Here is a 17,210-nt window from a genome sequence, read left to right as displayed (position 1 = left end):
ACAATTTGATTTCAATTTGGAGCGATCTGATTGGAAGATTTTTAAAATTTTGGCATAGTGGATTTCCCCATATTCTTCTTTGTTTTCCAGGTCCTTGCATGCATGGAGATGAATCTAGAGTAGGTGGTAAGACGGTCTTATCTACCAAAGGGGATTGTGTAGGTGTCTAATTCACATTTGTGTTGTTGGGGGATGTTGGATGCTACTCTTCTGGCCTCCTATCAGTTTGTTGTAGGTCTTTTGACAAAGAGTTAAAAATTCTAGTTAACCTTGTCAACTTTGGGAATATATACTAAGAGAGGATTAATTTCACTATCTTTAGATTGAAGAGTGCTGATGGAAGAGTCCTCTTCACTGCATCATTTTATTAATTTTAACATCTTGTTTTGACCTTTCCTGCCAAATAAGATTGGATTTTAGGATTTGTCACACAAGCCAAAAGCAAGCGTCTCGGTTGATGCATATGTACTGACCTTCTTGATTTTTCCATAGTTGATAACAGTCTAAATTCATAGTCACATCTCACAGGTCTTGCTGGATTGATGCCTGTATTTTAACATTCGAATAAGTCAAAATGCATGAATGACACATAAGTAAAGATCTCAGGGACAATCCCCCCCCCTCTAATTAGTGGCTGCTATGGGGTATTTTCACAACCTTTTCTTCCAATTATTTCTGCAGTGCATTCAGATGCAAATTTATCCTGTGGAAATTAAATAATGCCTGTATTTTAACTAATTTGAAGAGAGTTATGGGAAAAAATGATGCATTATTGATAACACCAATCAGTTACAAGAGAAAAGTAGTTTAGTAAGTAGAATCCTAGGCTCTTCATAGTTACTAAATACTTGAATTTTAAGAAAGAAAATATTCAAGAACAATAAAATTCAATTTTGAATATTTTTGGCTGTATCAATGAAATTAAAGGAATTTTTTTGTTGAATGTTTGCGCTTAAATTATTGCCTTTTCGTTTCATTAAAATTTTTGTTCAAAGATCTCTTACCCATACATCTTAAATAGAATTTGTTTGGATTTGAGGTGTCAAAATGATTGAACTGAAAATTTGAGATGCCCACGGCTGAATTTAGACAAACCTTTTAGAACTCAAAAAAATTGTTGTAATAGTTGATAAAATTGATCATTATTGCTAAGAACAATTTGCTTAATTAATGATGAAGTTTATTATCTTTCTGGATTCATTAGGAGCTGAATCTGAATTGAGTCAATATAAAGCTGCATTTCTTGTAATGCTCATCATATGCATTTGTCAGTGCAGATAGACAGTATAATGTCAACAAGGTCAGCAAATGAGCATGAAGCTAGCAGAAGGCTGAAGTCAGAGTTTCTTATTCAGTTTGATGGGGTGATGTCAAATTCAGATGATCGTGTCATTGTCATGGGTGAGCTCTTCATTTTCTTCTCTTGCTTGTAAATATAAATTAGACTTTGTTTATGGTTTGAAAAGGTACTTTCAAGCAACTGATGCTATTTTCTGATTGGCAATACAATGCAGGTGCAACAAATAGGCCACAAGAATTAGATAATGCCGTTCTTCGTAGATTGGTGAGTTTGACTATTAAAAATAGCTATAGTTACATAGGCTTAAAGGTAGAGAGGCCGTAAAGACACTGTCAGATAATGTTGCTTGTTTTTGAAAGAAATGTATCATATATTACTTCGGTGAACTCCAAATTTAGATCAGATTCCCATAAGGGTACATCAGGGTACATAAGGGATTGCTAGGAAAATTCCTTCTCTGCATTGCCAGGAAAGAGTGTCTAGGTCTTGGAACCAAGTTCAAAAGGATCAATATGTGACATCCATTTATCTTCAGTTTTAAGTTGCATAGTTATATCCTACCAGAATGTCTACAATATTTTTAGGCTGATAGGATAAGTGTCCTCATGGAATCTTTCCTTATACCTTGTTCTTCAGAGAAAGCTCATATTATATAGCCAAGTTGCATGCCATATTGTTTTGCAGATGCTAACGATCATCCAAGAGTATTCCAAAAAATAACATCTGCAAGATAGAGGGCAATGAAAAGAAAATAAGCTTCAATGCATGGACAAATATAGAATTTTTTTACTGTAGGACATCTTGGAATGACATGTGTTACTTATCTTTTCAACATGTCATACATAAAGAATATTAAATGCCAACCCTGGACAAGTTTGTCATATTTTCTAAGATTTGATATAGAACTAAGCATCTCAATACCTTTAGTGTAAAAGAATGCGCTGGTTTCTCATATGCAGTGGCACTGTCTTTGTCATCTCACTTCTGAGTACATGAATTCCCTTCCTGTTTGTTCACTCTGGAGGGTATGGATGAGGCATGACTCAGTTAACCATACAAGTCTTTGGTCTAATTAAATTATTATCATTATTTGAATGCTCCATTTGTGCCCCTCAATTAGGGTCCTGGCACGTAAAGTTGTAATTTGAATGTTGAACCAGCAACACTCTGAAATAATCCTTTTAAGTTATTTGATCACTGGATTTATCTTTTGCAATAAGCGTTTGAGCTATGCTTAGCTTACGCCAATAATTTCATTGCTGTAATTTACAATCCATAGATATCTCCAATGAAAAAACACCTTATTTTGCCAATCTCTTACTTGTATGAAGGCAGGAGTAAATGTTTTTCTCAAGGATCATGAAAGGTTTAGATAGGTCTTGAAGCAACAGTCTATATATTGTGTTCCTCGATCCACTTGTGGAAAAATAAAATTGTGCTTGCCAGGTGACCTGTATCCTCTTAAGAGGTGCTAATTCATCTGCCACAAAGTCTTTGGCATTGTAAATAACATCATAAAGATGCAACTGACCTTCAATTCCTTGAGTCTGACATGTTTCGGGGACTTGATGGTAGAGTAGCATTTTCCAAGGGGCTTTCTCTATGACAGTTCAAATAAACGAACTACTTGCAAGTGCTGTTCCTTGAGTCTTAACATGTCCCTTTGCTTTCTAGGAAGAATTCACATATACCAGGTCAGAAAACAAACTCCTTTATCTCTCCATGTTTTCTTTGAAAGAAAATTCTTATTCCTTTCTGATGATTAAAAATCTTTTTGTGAAGAGGAGAGTCAAGGGTGGTAGAACAAAGTGATTTGGCAATTGGATTTTGTCAAGAGGTAAATTGAGACTATGCTAAAATTGCAATTTCTTCTCAGATTTAGTCATTATACATTTCATTGATCATGTATGGAAACGATCATACCCAAAAGGCCAACAACTTCCCCTGTATTTAAGTCTTCCATCTCTAGTTGACATAACTTGGGTTTTTTTAGGGCCAATCAGCAATACCTCTATTTTTTACTTGTTAACCATTGCTAGAGATCATGGTTTAGAAAAGAAGCTTCATTTGTTAGGGCAATCTGTGTCTTAATGGTCACCTGGTCCATGCCATTTGTACAATAATTCCATTGTCTTGATTGTTTTAGAGCATTCTCTTGCAAATTGTTTTCATTGGCTACATTGTTGACACTATATGACAGGATGTCCTTTGGAGTCTAATTCTATTTGATTTCTTCCTCATTGATTTTAATAACCACTTGGCGATGCATTCTATGGCTTAGATGGAGTGTACTCTCCCCATATGAAGATTACTTGTGTACTTATGGTCTTCAAATTCTATGGGCACTCCTTTATTGAATGACCCATAACATGACAGATTTCACAAAACATCTTTCGAGGACAACTATCTTTCATGCCCTGTACTTTTGCACTTAGATGCCATAGTTTGTTACTTTGTTTGTTGGTCTCTTTTACCACTTTCAATTATTTCATCATTTAGAGGATGCCCCTTCAGAGTGCTTGTACCATTCTTGATTTATTGTTATTGTTGTCATCAGATCTTCCATCTTCTTCTATTTTTCTTTTACTACACCAGCACATATTGTCTTCACTTTTTATTTCCATCACCCGATTGTAGGTCTCAGAATAGGGTGCTAGTTGTATCACCTTCAATTTTCATTCTTAATGATTGAAGTAAACCTTTCAATGAATCATTACTTTTCTAGATTGTCAGCAGGCTTTGTTTCAAATTTAACCAGCTATTCTTTAAGTCTTTGATTATAAGCTCGTACTGTTTCGTGCTTAACTTGTTTTGTATCAGAAATTTATGCTTTTGTTTTATTATTAGCACAAAGCAATTTAAACACTTATTCAAAAATCTTCTTTAATTTCTCCCATGTTTTTGAACCTTTGTGAATTTCTATATACATATTGTAAGAATTTGTCTCAAGCTCTAATACCATATAAGAATTGCCCAAGGCAAAGAGTGAAAATGGCAAGCTCTGGAAGCTCAATTGATAGCCCAAGAGAGACAAAATGATATGATTCTCAAATGACTTGATTTATTGATGATCAAATGGATACTCAACTACAATGCATATAGATGTTCTTGAATATATAGGGAATGCAAGGCAACTAGGAGTAATGCAAGTAATAAGCACAACTTAATAACATGTCCACAAAAGGTGGATTAATCTCCATTGTGCATGAAAGTATGTACAACAATGAGAGGATAAGAATACAAAGGCGTGTCACACAAAGAGAGGTGTGAGGCATCATGTGCTCAAATAAAGTGCAATTTCCTATGTGTCTACATGACAAATAATATGAAAACGCACTATCTTAAGTAAACTTAAGTAAAGTGTAATTAGTAATATTTAATTACACCAACACTCCCCCTTAAGGGCAACTTAGGGGAATGTACTTAAGCTTACAAAGCTAGATAAAAATGCATGATGGGTCCTGGCTACTAGGCCATGTTAGGTACCTATGTACAATATGCAATCGCAAAAGATATGCAATATAATCTCTCATAAAGCGGAGAAAGAGGGAAAACATCATGAGAAAAATCCTCCCCCAACTAGAGGTCTACATGACAACTAATATGGAAATGCATTATCCTAAGTAAACTTACGTAAAGTGTAATTAGTAACCCCCTGCCCCCCCCCTTAAGTGTAACTTAGGGGAATGCACTTAAGCTTACAAAGTTAGAAAAATTGCATGATGGGTTCTGACCACTAGGCCATGTTAGGTACCCATCTACAATATGCAAGTGCAAAAGATATGCAATGTAATCTCTCATAAAACGAAGAAAGAGGGAACACCTTATTAGAAAAACCTTCCCCCAAAAAGAGAGATGAAAAGGAAAGCAAGATGCATAGATGGATGGAGTAATCAAGACCCCCATTATGACATACATCATAGGTATACAATAGAGAATCCCCATATAGGAGAAAAGAAGTGAAAGAGAGACCAAGTAGCCCCCCTTCAATGTAGAGTGTACTCCTGAGGTAGATGCTTTAGGATCGATGTAGAAATTGCTCCATGAGTGTAGAACAACATTCCTCCCCTTAGAAAGAAACAAAACCAAAGGTGCATCAATGAAGCCTCCCACATCTATAGGAAGAAACCTCAAAATAAATGGAATCTTTGAAACATGCTCAAGTGTCCCCATTTCAAAATACTGAAAGGCGCCTCATCCATATTTACATGTACTATGCCACTCTACTCAAAAATACAAATCAGGATCTACTGAGGATGAATATAGAACATGTGTCAAAGAGTTAGGTGTCTCCTCAAAAGATAAGGTGACCTCCCTCAAAAGAACGATCAAGTAGAGAATGAAGATGAGGGTTAGCATGCTCTGTCGAAACAACTGAAGAAGGAACATCTTCACCAAAGAGAAGATGAATGTCATCAATAATATCTCCCATAACTGCAATGTAGGATTCCACAAACAAACTTGCAATGTTTGTCAAGTGGTCATGCCGTGGAACTGAGTCTAGAAGATAGTGAATAGCTTGCTGCACTGAATCACTAGAATTCATGGTTTTGTGAATACAAGCATCATCGAGAGAAACAATAGATGCAATCTCAATAGGAATAGAAGAAATGGATGGCTCAAGAACTTGATCATATGTGAAAATACCCAAGTTCAAGTAGACAAAGTACTCAAAGTTTGAATCAACATCAGAAGTGTGCTCAACATTTGTTGAAGAATTGCTATTATCATCATGAGCAAAGTCTGCAAAGTAGTATAGCCCAGATGCATGATCAATCACCCTTGCAGCAAGAATCTCTCATGTCCAAGTCTTTGATAAAAACTGAATTAGGTGTGAATTCCACAGTCCTCCTTGTGTCCCCATGAGTGAGTTGATAGATGGAAAAAAGATTGTGACTTAGGTGAGGTACACTCAACACATCTTTGAAGTATCCCTCCCCCTTATCAATAAATCCTTTCCCAATCACATTCATGTAAGTGTGATTGCCCATCAAAATAGGTGGAGTATGAGAAGGATCAAATGATGAAAACATAGACTGTGAAGATGCCATATGAGGTGATACCATGTAAGAATTTGCCTCAAGCTCTGATACCATTTAATAATTTGCCTAAGGCAAAGAATGAAAATGCCAAGATCTAGAAGCTCAATTGATAGCACAAGAGAGACAAAATGATATGATCCTCAAAATGACTTGATTCATTGATGATCAAATGGATAATCAGCTACAATACATGTAGATGTGCTTGAATATATTGGCAGTGCAAGACAACTAGGAGTTATGCAAGTGATAAGCCCAACAACTTAAGCACATGCCCACCAAAGGCGGATTATCCTCCATTGTGCATGAAAGTATGTGCAATAATGAGAGTATAAGAATACAAAGGTGTATCACACAAAGAGAGGTTTGAGACAACATGTGCTAAAAAAAGTGCAAACTCCTATGTGTCTACATCACAACTAATATGACAATGCATTATCCCAAATAAATTTAAGTAAAGTGTAATTAGTAATATTTAATTATACCAACACTTATCAATAGCTACATCTCTGAAGGTGGCTAGAAAGATCTTTGCCAAATTGCTTTATCATCTTGCCCATGTTCTGTCTAGATTTTCTCACAAGTCTTACGGTGCTTGCCAAGATCCTCAAATCCATCGTTTGTAAACTTGGGAAACTATTGCGTCTCTCCGTTAGGGTTTACCATGGTACTTATTCAGATGCAAATCTAGTGCCCAGAATCTGCTTGCTCAAGAGTTTTAATTTTGGATGTTCGAGTGCTTTGCTTGCACTCCCAGCCATGTAGGAATTGTCAACTCTTCCCTTATCTTGAGCCTTTCACACATTTGTCTCACATTAAGATTTTCTTTATATAGGCTGTTCAATATATAAGGTATTGTCTTCATCAAGCAACCAGAATTGGCAGTTTGCTGCTCGTTAAGATCAGACAATTAATTACAGATTTATCTGTTGTGAGCTTTGCATAGTAACATGGGGACACGTCCCCCCCCCTTTTTGCCTGACGTCTCAGAGACTTCAACACACCGGAGACTTGGGGACTCCATCTCCCCGTCCCCAGCGGCACCACCAGATTCCACCACCTCCACGGAGGATGGGGAACATTCTGATATTCACTACTTGCAGATTCGACTAGTAATGTTTAATTTTCGATGTTCCAATTCAATGCAATGCTCAAGTATTCACTCTTTTACATCTTTATATCCGATATTGCTATACATATTTTCATAACTAGCATTTTTAAGTACCATATGCATAGATATATTTACCCCTCGTCCCTTGCCGCTGTCCCCCCACTGTCCCCCCGCCGTCCCCGAATTAAGACCCCTCTGTCCCCCCGTCCCAGAAACTTGTCCCCCCGTTCCACCATCCCCCCGTCCCCCAGGCCGGTGTAACTATGGAGCTTTGTGAATCAGTACTGCAGTCATCTATTAAATAGATAAAGGTTGCTTCAGAATTCTTATACATAGCTATTTTGTTATGAATAATCTGCCATCAATTGAAAGAAACATTATAGATTTTGTTATATAGATGCTCTTCAGATGGGTGTGGATGCTATTTGGGTTCTCTCTAAATGCTCTTGGATGCATCCCATGCGCATTTATAGGCACTAGAAGAGCTTCCCGTGTGCATCGGTGCAGCACCCAAACACATCATTAAGCGCCTGCACCAGCATCTGAGGATTTCTTGAATGCACCGGTATCTAAGTTTTTGATAAATTAAATACATGAATAACCAATAAAGATGTCAATGCATGCCTAACATAGGAGTAAAATGTCTTTATCCGCGCACGAAATTAATATTGAAGAAGATTAGAGATGATCAACCAGGGATTGCATTTATTCTGATTGGATCATACTGCTTTTCTTGACGATACACAATATATTTAAAGGGCTTGAGGTTGCCAAGAGGAACATAAAATTCAAGCATAGTTAGATAAGCAATATTATTGAACATAACAATAGACATTGTACATTGACTATAGTATGTGTGTGTGTAAGAAGAGAGTGGGAGAGATAGAGAGATAGATTAGGGGTAGGGCTTCATGGTGCATTGCATGATTCATAGGGCTATTTGGAGGGAGAGAGGGAGAGATATCTTCACCTGTTTATGAATTCAGAAAGTTTAAAGTTTGAGTTGCGATGATTAGAGATAAGGATTCATGGGGGGAACTAGAATGGATTACAGCCGATTCATAGATCGTTGGATTTATAATGCTGATGACCCACGATTATGAATCACTAGATCAACTCACACACCACTCTCCCCAAAATACAATGCAACAAAGAATTAAAAAAAAAGGAGAGTATATACATGGAAATGATACAAGTGACACAATATTTTTCTTAAGAAAATTCAAGATGTCATGTCCCCTTCTCAATTTTAGTTCCAAGCAACTGAATTAGTCTATCTCCACATTCGGATAGATTAATAACGATTTCAAGCAGGATGCTCTCCAGTCACAATGAGGAATTTAATTTAATTTATTTCAGAACTTTATTAAAAGGTGCAGAGCTAAGTCACTTTAATGTTTTAAAGTTATTTACTTTATAAATAGCTTTAAGTGACTACAGGACGGAAATGACATTTAATCCCACATTCCTTGTACCTTGTACTTTTCCCTCATTCCAAGGCTACATATTCACGGATTTGCATTGGGATTAACACACAAAAAAATTTATGAACTAAATATTCTGCATCCTGGTTGCTTTAATGTGACTGGACTGAGACATTGAGGACGAAACCCCTCAAGTCTGGAAAAAACATAAGGAGCTGGACGATACCCCAAGCTTCCTTTAAATTTCAGTACAAGACATTGGGCAGAAATCGGCAATAAGAAGGTTGGATGAATCAAATATGGAAACAGGTATGTAGCAATGGTTGATCTTGGCAGTCTGGTTATCTACTGGATTGTAATCTTCATACAGTAAAGACGTCACTAGCTGTTTAGCATCAGTTTAGAATCAGACGAATAAAGGGAACTGGAAGGTGCAGTAGAAGGGTTCACATGAATCTCTTGGTAGTAGACTTTGTTTGTGAGCACAGTCAGGTTTAAGCTCAGTCTGACGTTCTTGGTGAGGGTAATCTTCTACGTGGAAAGATATCACTGAAGGAGGTCGGGTTCTGGTCCCCTAGTTTGCAACTGTCGCAGGACTGGGTAATGGTATATGTTTAGGCTGCCGGCGGATGTTTAGATACTGTGCGTCCAAGATTGAATATGAGACTTTCCTAGTCGGACCGGGTCGTCAGAACGTGAGCAGTAATCACCAGTAATAGACGTGGGATGGTAGTCAAGCTTCTACTCCAGTTGGGTTTATGGCACCTTGGGAGAGTAATGCTGGTGCCAACATACTGAGTCGTTCACTTCCAGCGGTTCCATATTTAATAAGAGTCACAGGGAAGACGGGATTTTGCAACGCCTCAAATATATATACAGTCAGCAGTTAACAACCTCTTTCATGCAGTTGGGTTACTGGATAGACATGTTTACCTAGACTACTCCTGGACGAATACAGCGACAGGGAGTGTTACCAACACATGTATAACCACGACATGTTAAGTTATTGCTAGCACTCACAGGAATATAAGGTATTAACTATCAGTGTATTAAGCTCTGCGTAGGTTGAATTTGTATTTATGTTATCATCTCTTAAGACTTCGACTGGGCTCCATACTGTATTGCATTTATAATAAATATCCCATATCAGTATTAGTGCATTAACAGTACCAGAATTTGAATCTCATATTTTCCATGGGAAGGGCAGTAAATGAATACTAGACAACTATTTGACGAAATATCTATCCCTGTTATTCCATAACTGGACTGGATTTTTAAATACATTGAAAGGTATAGCAAATTTTGGGAGTTACTACAGGAACTTGTGAACTGTTTGTTATAATTACCTCACAAAATTTACACAGCATTTGCCAGATTTCAGGGTCAGAACGTTATAGAGTTTATCAGAACTGCTGTAGGTAATAGCTCAGTATATTACACAAGATGGGTGGGTAACTCAAGAAAGGGAATGCTTTGAATATCCCACTAATTGGTGTCCATGATGAGAATTTCAATGACAGAACAATGGTCTTTTTGGAGTGCTAGAATTATTAATCATACTCCCTGTGTCTCATCTCTTTCCACAAAATATAGAACCTTGAACACCTGACATCTGCTACTAGAATCACTTCCTGTGCCAGAAGACCCTTAAGTTGTTTTAAAGGTCTCCTTTTATCTCTCTTCTGGCTACTCAAACAAACAGTTGCTATATATGTGGATGGTTAGATATTTACAACTGCCCAATTCCCCAAGAATCCATTTAGTAGCCATCCTCAGAAACTCTTGGTCACCAATGAAATTTTTGTGTTATTGGCTACCCAACTCTTTCCAAAAGTCAAAACCTCATTTCTGTCATCTTGTTTCTAACAACAATGTATCACACCCTATAAACAGTTCACTTGCTGAAGGAAAAGCTTAACAATCTTTTCCAAAGTCAACTGCTTCCCATGTAGTTCAGGAACATTTTTTTACTTGAGCAACAATTTGTGCGCGACAAAAGTCTTCTTTCTCACTTCATCAACTGTCTTAAACTAAAGTTGCCATTCACATGACATTGTCAGCCAAACACACCCTAGAGCACTTCATCAGCCAACCACATATCATCATTCATATTCAACCTTACGTCATTAGCAGTTAAAAGCACTTTATGAGCTACAATATACGACGATATTGATGCTTCAACTTCTATATAAAAAATGATACCTCTGGGAGCACCATGATAAGTTCCAAACCATCACTAAGAGTCCCTGTAAGCTATCCTTTAATCACAGATTCACTGTATATTCTTTCTATCAACAAGCAAATATTGGAAGTATTCTGTGGCTGAACTATATGCTGCTCCAACATGTGCAAACTTGGGAGCTTATCCGATCCAAACCCCCGAGCTCGGTTCTGGATCAATGACTGGAGGTTGCAGGACAACTCCCAGTCTTTAAGTTTGCTACAAGCTTTGGAGACTATATCAATGTTTAAGATGCAAACTTGGTTTAATATGTTTTTAATAAGACCAATACCGACTCAATACTAGTGTAATTGGTAAATATTGCCAATTCAGAAGCTCAAAGAGGTAAAATCCCATCCGCAGAGCAGTTCTTTAGTAAAGCCCAAGGCAATTAAAGATCAATAGTGATGTTTTGTGAGGTAAAATTCCATTAAAGGAATAGTTGAGGTGAGATCTAGTTCTTCCTAGAGAAACAGATTGACAAGGATGTATCCTACCAATCAGTGTTGTGGACATTCCCACCATTGATTGGAGGTAATTCTAATTAATAGTATATCCCAATTCAGATGCAGTGTTCCACAGGATGCATCCCACAGAAAAAGCCTCACATTGCCTGTATGGGGATGTGTTGTGAGTTTTTTGCGACTACATGGAGAATCAAAGAGTTAATATTCCAAGATGAAATATCGAATTTCCAACTCTATTAAGGATGCTTATATGCTAAAAATGTATGTCAATTGTGTGATCAAATGAGACAACCTCAAGGTTCCTTTTTATTGTGGATTTTCACTATATATAATGATGTGATATGTTAAGTATCACAAAGGGACTTGTATTGTTCAATTAATGGATATCAACTTCAATTCAGCTTCTTCCAACCAACAAACTGCAACGGATAAGGGTTTAGAGAATCTAATCTAATGTAAGAATGAAAGACAATGTTGATGATGGAGTGAGTCTCTAACCAGTCCTTGCTTCACCATGTCAATTGGGCATAAGAGGGTGCTACCTTCTATGGATGTCAGAATGGTTTTCATGTTGTCAATACTCATTTAAATACACTATGAAGGTGCAATTTAAATGAACATCTCCAATAGAAGTTAAACACTTGCAATTTAGGCCTAGACTAACTTTGCACCATTACTTACAATCAACAAGTACCAAAAGGTATGGAAACTAGCTCCACCACTAATCACCATCCATCAATATCTTCCATTCATCTACTTATGTAAAATTTCTGCAAATTCTATGACGGAATATAGACTAGATTTGATCTTCTTCTTCTCCTTGTTTTTGTTGAGAATAACTTCAAAGTATTGTCTTCAGTTGAATTAGAAATATAATTCAGAATTCTGTCTTTTAATTCTGCAATTCGAATTTGGGCAGTATTGACTAAGGAGCAGACTTGTATTGTTTCTTGTGTGCTCTTAGACTTCCAACCTTACCCTCTATAATTAAAGAAATCAAGGGACATGTCCTGAGAAAGGACATGTCTCTTCCAAAATCCATTTATGTCTAACCTCTAGAAGTCGGTGACTTTCCAAGAAATAAATGAGTTTAACACAAACATAGACTAAGGAGATTAAATTAGCATTAAACTATTGCACAAGGATAGATGCCGATGTCTTAAGGAGAACAAGGCAAGGATTTAAATCAATATTTATTCATGCCATATCAGATCAAATCGATCTGTATCAGATTAGTATGGTTACAAGCTACAGAATTTAACAACTTATACTTCTACTTAACATGAAATGAAATCTAATATAAGTGAGGAAATGTTGAAACCATGCAATACTCCAAATGTCACAATATTCACCATGAGAACCAATAATGAAGGAATAACTTTGGTAGTATTATGGCAACAATTCCTCTAAGTCTCTATTAGCTAATTCAATCTAATTTTTGATCTAATCTCCTGATCCCATGGGTTCCAAATGAGGAGGCCTTGGCCTTTTATAGTTGTTCAATTACAATGAAGGGCTAAGATTTAGCCAACAAAGCCCTAATCTACCAAACAGCTACAAGCATTAAATGCTTTCCCAGTTACATTAAAGCACTTCCATGTGGGCTAATTAGAAAATTGCATTACTCTCATGGACCAATAAGAAAATAGATTTTGTGAAAGCTCGTAGAAGGAAACTAGTAGGAGAAGCTACTCTTGTAATGAACTAATAAGAAAATGCCACTTGTATTTATCGCAAGTCATCCTTGAGAATATTCTATTCTTTATTCTTTTCTCTCTTGGCAAATTCAATTAATCTAGATATGATATGGTGAAGCTCCTCCATTAGGACACTTGATGTGATTGGACTGGTTGAAGTTGAATGTGCACCACCTCAGCATGTTTTCCTTATAGACTTGATAAATGCCCCTTGATGATGAAGAAATATCTCTTGATACTCAACATTATCAAGCCTTGGATCCATTTTGGATGCCCAAGTTATTTCCTCTTCATAAATTTCTTCTACTCTTGGAAATCTTCTCATTGCCTTGGCTTTTTCTCAAATTCTTCGTTTCTCCTTGATGTCTTGATCTTGCACTTTTCATTATTGACAGGCCTTCGAACTTGTACTTGAGTTTGCACTTTGTCTTGGAACACCCTTGCTTATGTTTAAACTTGTAGCTTGCTGGTGGATGAAGTCTTCACATTATACTTTGCTTGAAATTCTTGTCAGTCTTTCCATGTTCTTGAGCATCTCCATCCTTAAATCTTGAGCCATCTTGCCTCTCTTGAATCCTTGAAGTGGAAGCCCCTCTTCATCATTGATCTTACCATAATCCTTCTTGTCTTCGAGCGTCTTCGACCCACATGCATCATCCTCCATTAAATATTGAATTTGAAGTTTCTTCTAGAGATTAAAAATTTCTTGTCAAGAAATGAAATTAAAAAATGCGATATTTCTACCTTCCTTAAGAACAACTGAAATAACTTGCCCAAGAAAATGTGAGCTTTCTCCTTCCATCTTAAATTCTGATTACAGCCTTTTATCCCCTAATGCAAATGTGGAACCAGATGACAATGCATGGATGTAAATTTCACCATTAACTTATATTAACAACCCATCAAGTTTGAATTGCGCAAGAGATGATGACACCCTTGTCAATAACTTACCTTACAAGCTGCTGTCTAGATCTGGGCTTCCTTCCAGTCTCAAATGAGTTTCAAGTGACTGGGATCAGCATGACAGTTACTGGTAATCCGTGCAATTAGTCTCTTTAGCATGTAATTTGCATGAAATTTGGAGAAAACTGTTTTCTATCAGCCTCTATGCTTATTTCTTCCACCAAAATGATGAAAAAAAAACTCTTCACTTTGCCTTCCTGGTCGAATTTGCTCTGTAATGACTAGTGAACAAGTTTTTGAAATGACTTGTTTAAGTTTTCTCGTTTGAAAAAACACCCAAGCTTATATTGTTTGCTCCTCGAATCAATTTTTCTCCTTTTGGCTATAAAATTGAATTCAAACCATCAAGAATTAATGGGCACATTGATAATCAATGCCCTTGCATTTAATATCCAACTCTGATTAAATTCTATTTTCCATTTGATTTCAAAATTTAAATGTTCTTTATTTAGCCCAAACAACCTTTGTTATGCATAGGTTAATGCAATTTCTTATTAAATTCGAGTCCTCATGGTTAAATTAGAGGTCTTGCATTGAAGTTTGGGGCCATTTTTAGTCTAGGCCCATATATTTGAATTTAGAGTTAACAGTCCAAATCTGAGGCTCAAGTCATTGAATTTTACCACATGTTTGAATTAGGGGCTACACATTTGATTTTAAAGACTGTGCATTTGAGATTTGGGGCTGTATCCTTGCAATTATTGCAATACAGGTTTGTGATTTGGGGCCAAACCTCTTAATTTTCAGTCCCACGTTAGAGACTTAGGACCATATGTTGGGATAATGAGGCTACATGCCGAGTTTTAGGGCTTGATTTAGGTCTGATCTCATTTGAAATTAAGCTAGAATGCCAGTTTGGGTTTGGGTTTGTTAGTACGAAAACATGTATATATTTATATGGCTGCTTGTACTGAGTTCATGCCAAGATTTGGATTCACTATATTGAGTTTGAGCCCACACGCCATCATTATAGGTTCACATGTTTCAGATTTAGGGCCTTATCATTGATATCAAGGCCACACAGTACCTATTATGGGCCTACATACTGGACTTAGGTCCCATCTCAGAGCATTGGATTCACACGTTACAAATATAAGGCTGTCTTAATTGGGTTTGAAGGGGCATATGTTTGACCATGAGGCAGAAAGTTCAAACTTTGAAATGGGGCCACACACTGAGTTTTAGAGCCCATACGTTGGAGGTTTGGGGCCCATGATTGGTTGAAAATCCTCTCCACTTCAAATTGCTTCTTGATTTCATAATCTCCATGCTCAAATTGATTTCTTTGGCTTCATTGCCCAATAAATGTCATTTCATTTCATTGCCATTTAAGACTGTGGATTCCCACTTCTTTATTTGTCTAGTTGCCACTTAAGGTGTGGATTCCACTTTCTTATTTAGCATTTGGAAACACACTTGAATAAAATTTTGACCTTCAATTTCCCTTGTGGAAATTTAACTTGACTAATTTTGCCAGATTAAGTTATACATTGGTTTTGAAATTTGGAAGTTCATCACTTAAGGAAGTCGATCCCACTTCTTTATTTGTCAAGTTGCCACTTAAGGTGGTGGATTCCACTTTCTTATTTGACATCTGGAACCACACTTAAAGAGTTAAATAACATTTCGATCTTCGTTTTCCCTAATGACAATTTATCTTAGACAATTTTGCAAGACAATGTTATACATTGGTTTTGATTTTTGGAAGTTCGCCACTTAAGGAATTGGATTCCACTCCCTTACCTAGCAGGGTGCCACTTAAGTTGGTGGATTCCACTTGTCTTTTTGGTAGGGTGAACCAACTTTCCTATGTAATCAAGCTTTGAACAGAGCCTTGATGTTGCTTCAATAACACTGATTACCTCAATTCAACATGATCATTGCTCTCTTGCTCTTATACATAGCCAATTTTGCCATTTCTCAGTTCTTCAATATTTCAGTTTCAAGAGAATTGCAAAATTTTGAGCTATTGCTTATCTACTTTACCAACTAAACCTATCAACAGAAAAAAGAAAAAAGACGGGATCCTCATTTGCAATGGGGTGTGCAAAAGCTCACAACAGAATGTTACCGAGACTTGGGGACTTGGGGGAAAACTTGCCCAACAAAACCACCGCCACTTCCACCTCCACTAGGGGTGCCATGGGGTTGTTTGCTATATGGCACAGGCCATAGATATTGATAAAGAGCTTTAACTTTGTGAGCACTAGTTTGCCTTTCATTAGACACTCATAGAGATGAAATATTGCATATTTTCCTTGAAGATTTCAATTCACTTCAATTTGAAGATTATAGGTTTCATTTTATAAACCTATTCTAAGCTTGCTAGATTTAAAACTAACCCATTCTTTAGCTATAGGGTTAGTGGTTTTTTTGATTTAGTTGCTAGATTTAAAGTATATTATTTGGTTATAGGGTTGTTGAAATATAACAACTCTGGTGTAGGATACAAAAACTCAAGATTGTGGGAAGGTGCTGGGGGAGCAAAAATAAGTTATATATCCTAAAAACTAGGGTCATAACAATGCCATACCATGTTACAGTGCTAAATCCAATAAGTCTGCTTAACTGAATATTTCAAATTGGAATCTAAACCTGAAACTTGAAAATTCACAAATGTTATCTAGGATGAAGGATAGAAGGGAACCGGGCATAGAAAATAAAGGAAGTTTGATGTCTTGGAGAAATGGCATGGGCATGTATGGAAACCAAAAAATTTGCAATTCAAGTGTAAATCACCCTTGATGAAGGCGTATAGATGTCTATTTTGAAGGATGACTGCCATTATAAAAGAAAATAAGCTGTTGAGCAAACCAACTTATCTAGAAAACACTAGTGTTACTCAGAAACACGTTTCCACCTTAAATGCACCCATTTTGGAAATGCAAATGGTTTCAGGGACGGGGGGATAGCCGGAAACATGTCCAAGCTGTCCCCATGAAGCCAATTTTTTTGAGAATTGTCATGGAAATTAAGAGATGGTCAATG

At 36.8% G+C, this 17,210-nt stretch overlaps 1 protein-coding gene across 2 annotated transcripts in view; it reads left to right on the top strand.

The window, feature by feature from the left end:
- The window catches only part of LOC149540625 (AAA-type ATPase family protein), a 79,712-nt gene that overhangs the window by 45,185 nt on the left and 17,317 nt on the right, over positions 1–17,210 (top strand). For both annotated transcript variants that reach the window (XM_089801716.1, XM_089801715.1), the window contains exons 10-11: positions 1,278–1,401; positions 1,515–1,564. In XM_089801716.1, the coding sequence (XP_089657842.1) occupies positions 1,278–1,401; positions 1,515–1,564 (174 nt within the window). The remainder of the gene's footprint in view (positions 1–1,277; positions 1,402–1,514; positions 1,565–17,210) is intronic.

Source organism: Cupressus sempervirens, chromosome 9 (genome assembly GCF_028749045.1).
Source record: "Cupressus sempervirens isolate cs-2001-9-10 chromosome 9, ASM2874904v1, whole genome shotgun sequence".
In the NCBI taxonomy this organism is placed as follows: domain Eukaryota; kingdom Viridiplantae; phylum Streptophyta; class Pinopsida; order Cupressales; family Cupressaceae; genus Cupressus; species Cupressus sempervirens.
Note: the sequence above shows the minus strand (reverse complement) of the source record. Positions and strands in the feature narration are given on the sequence as shown.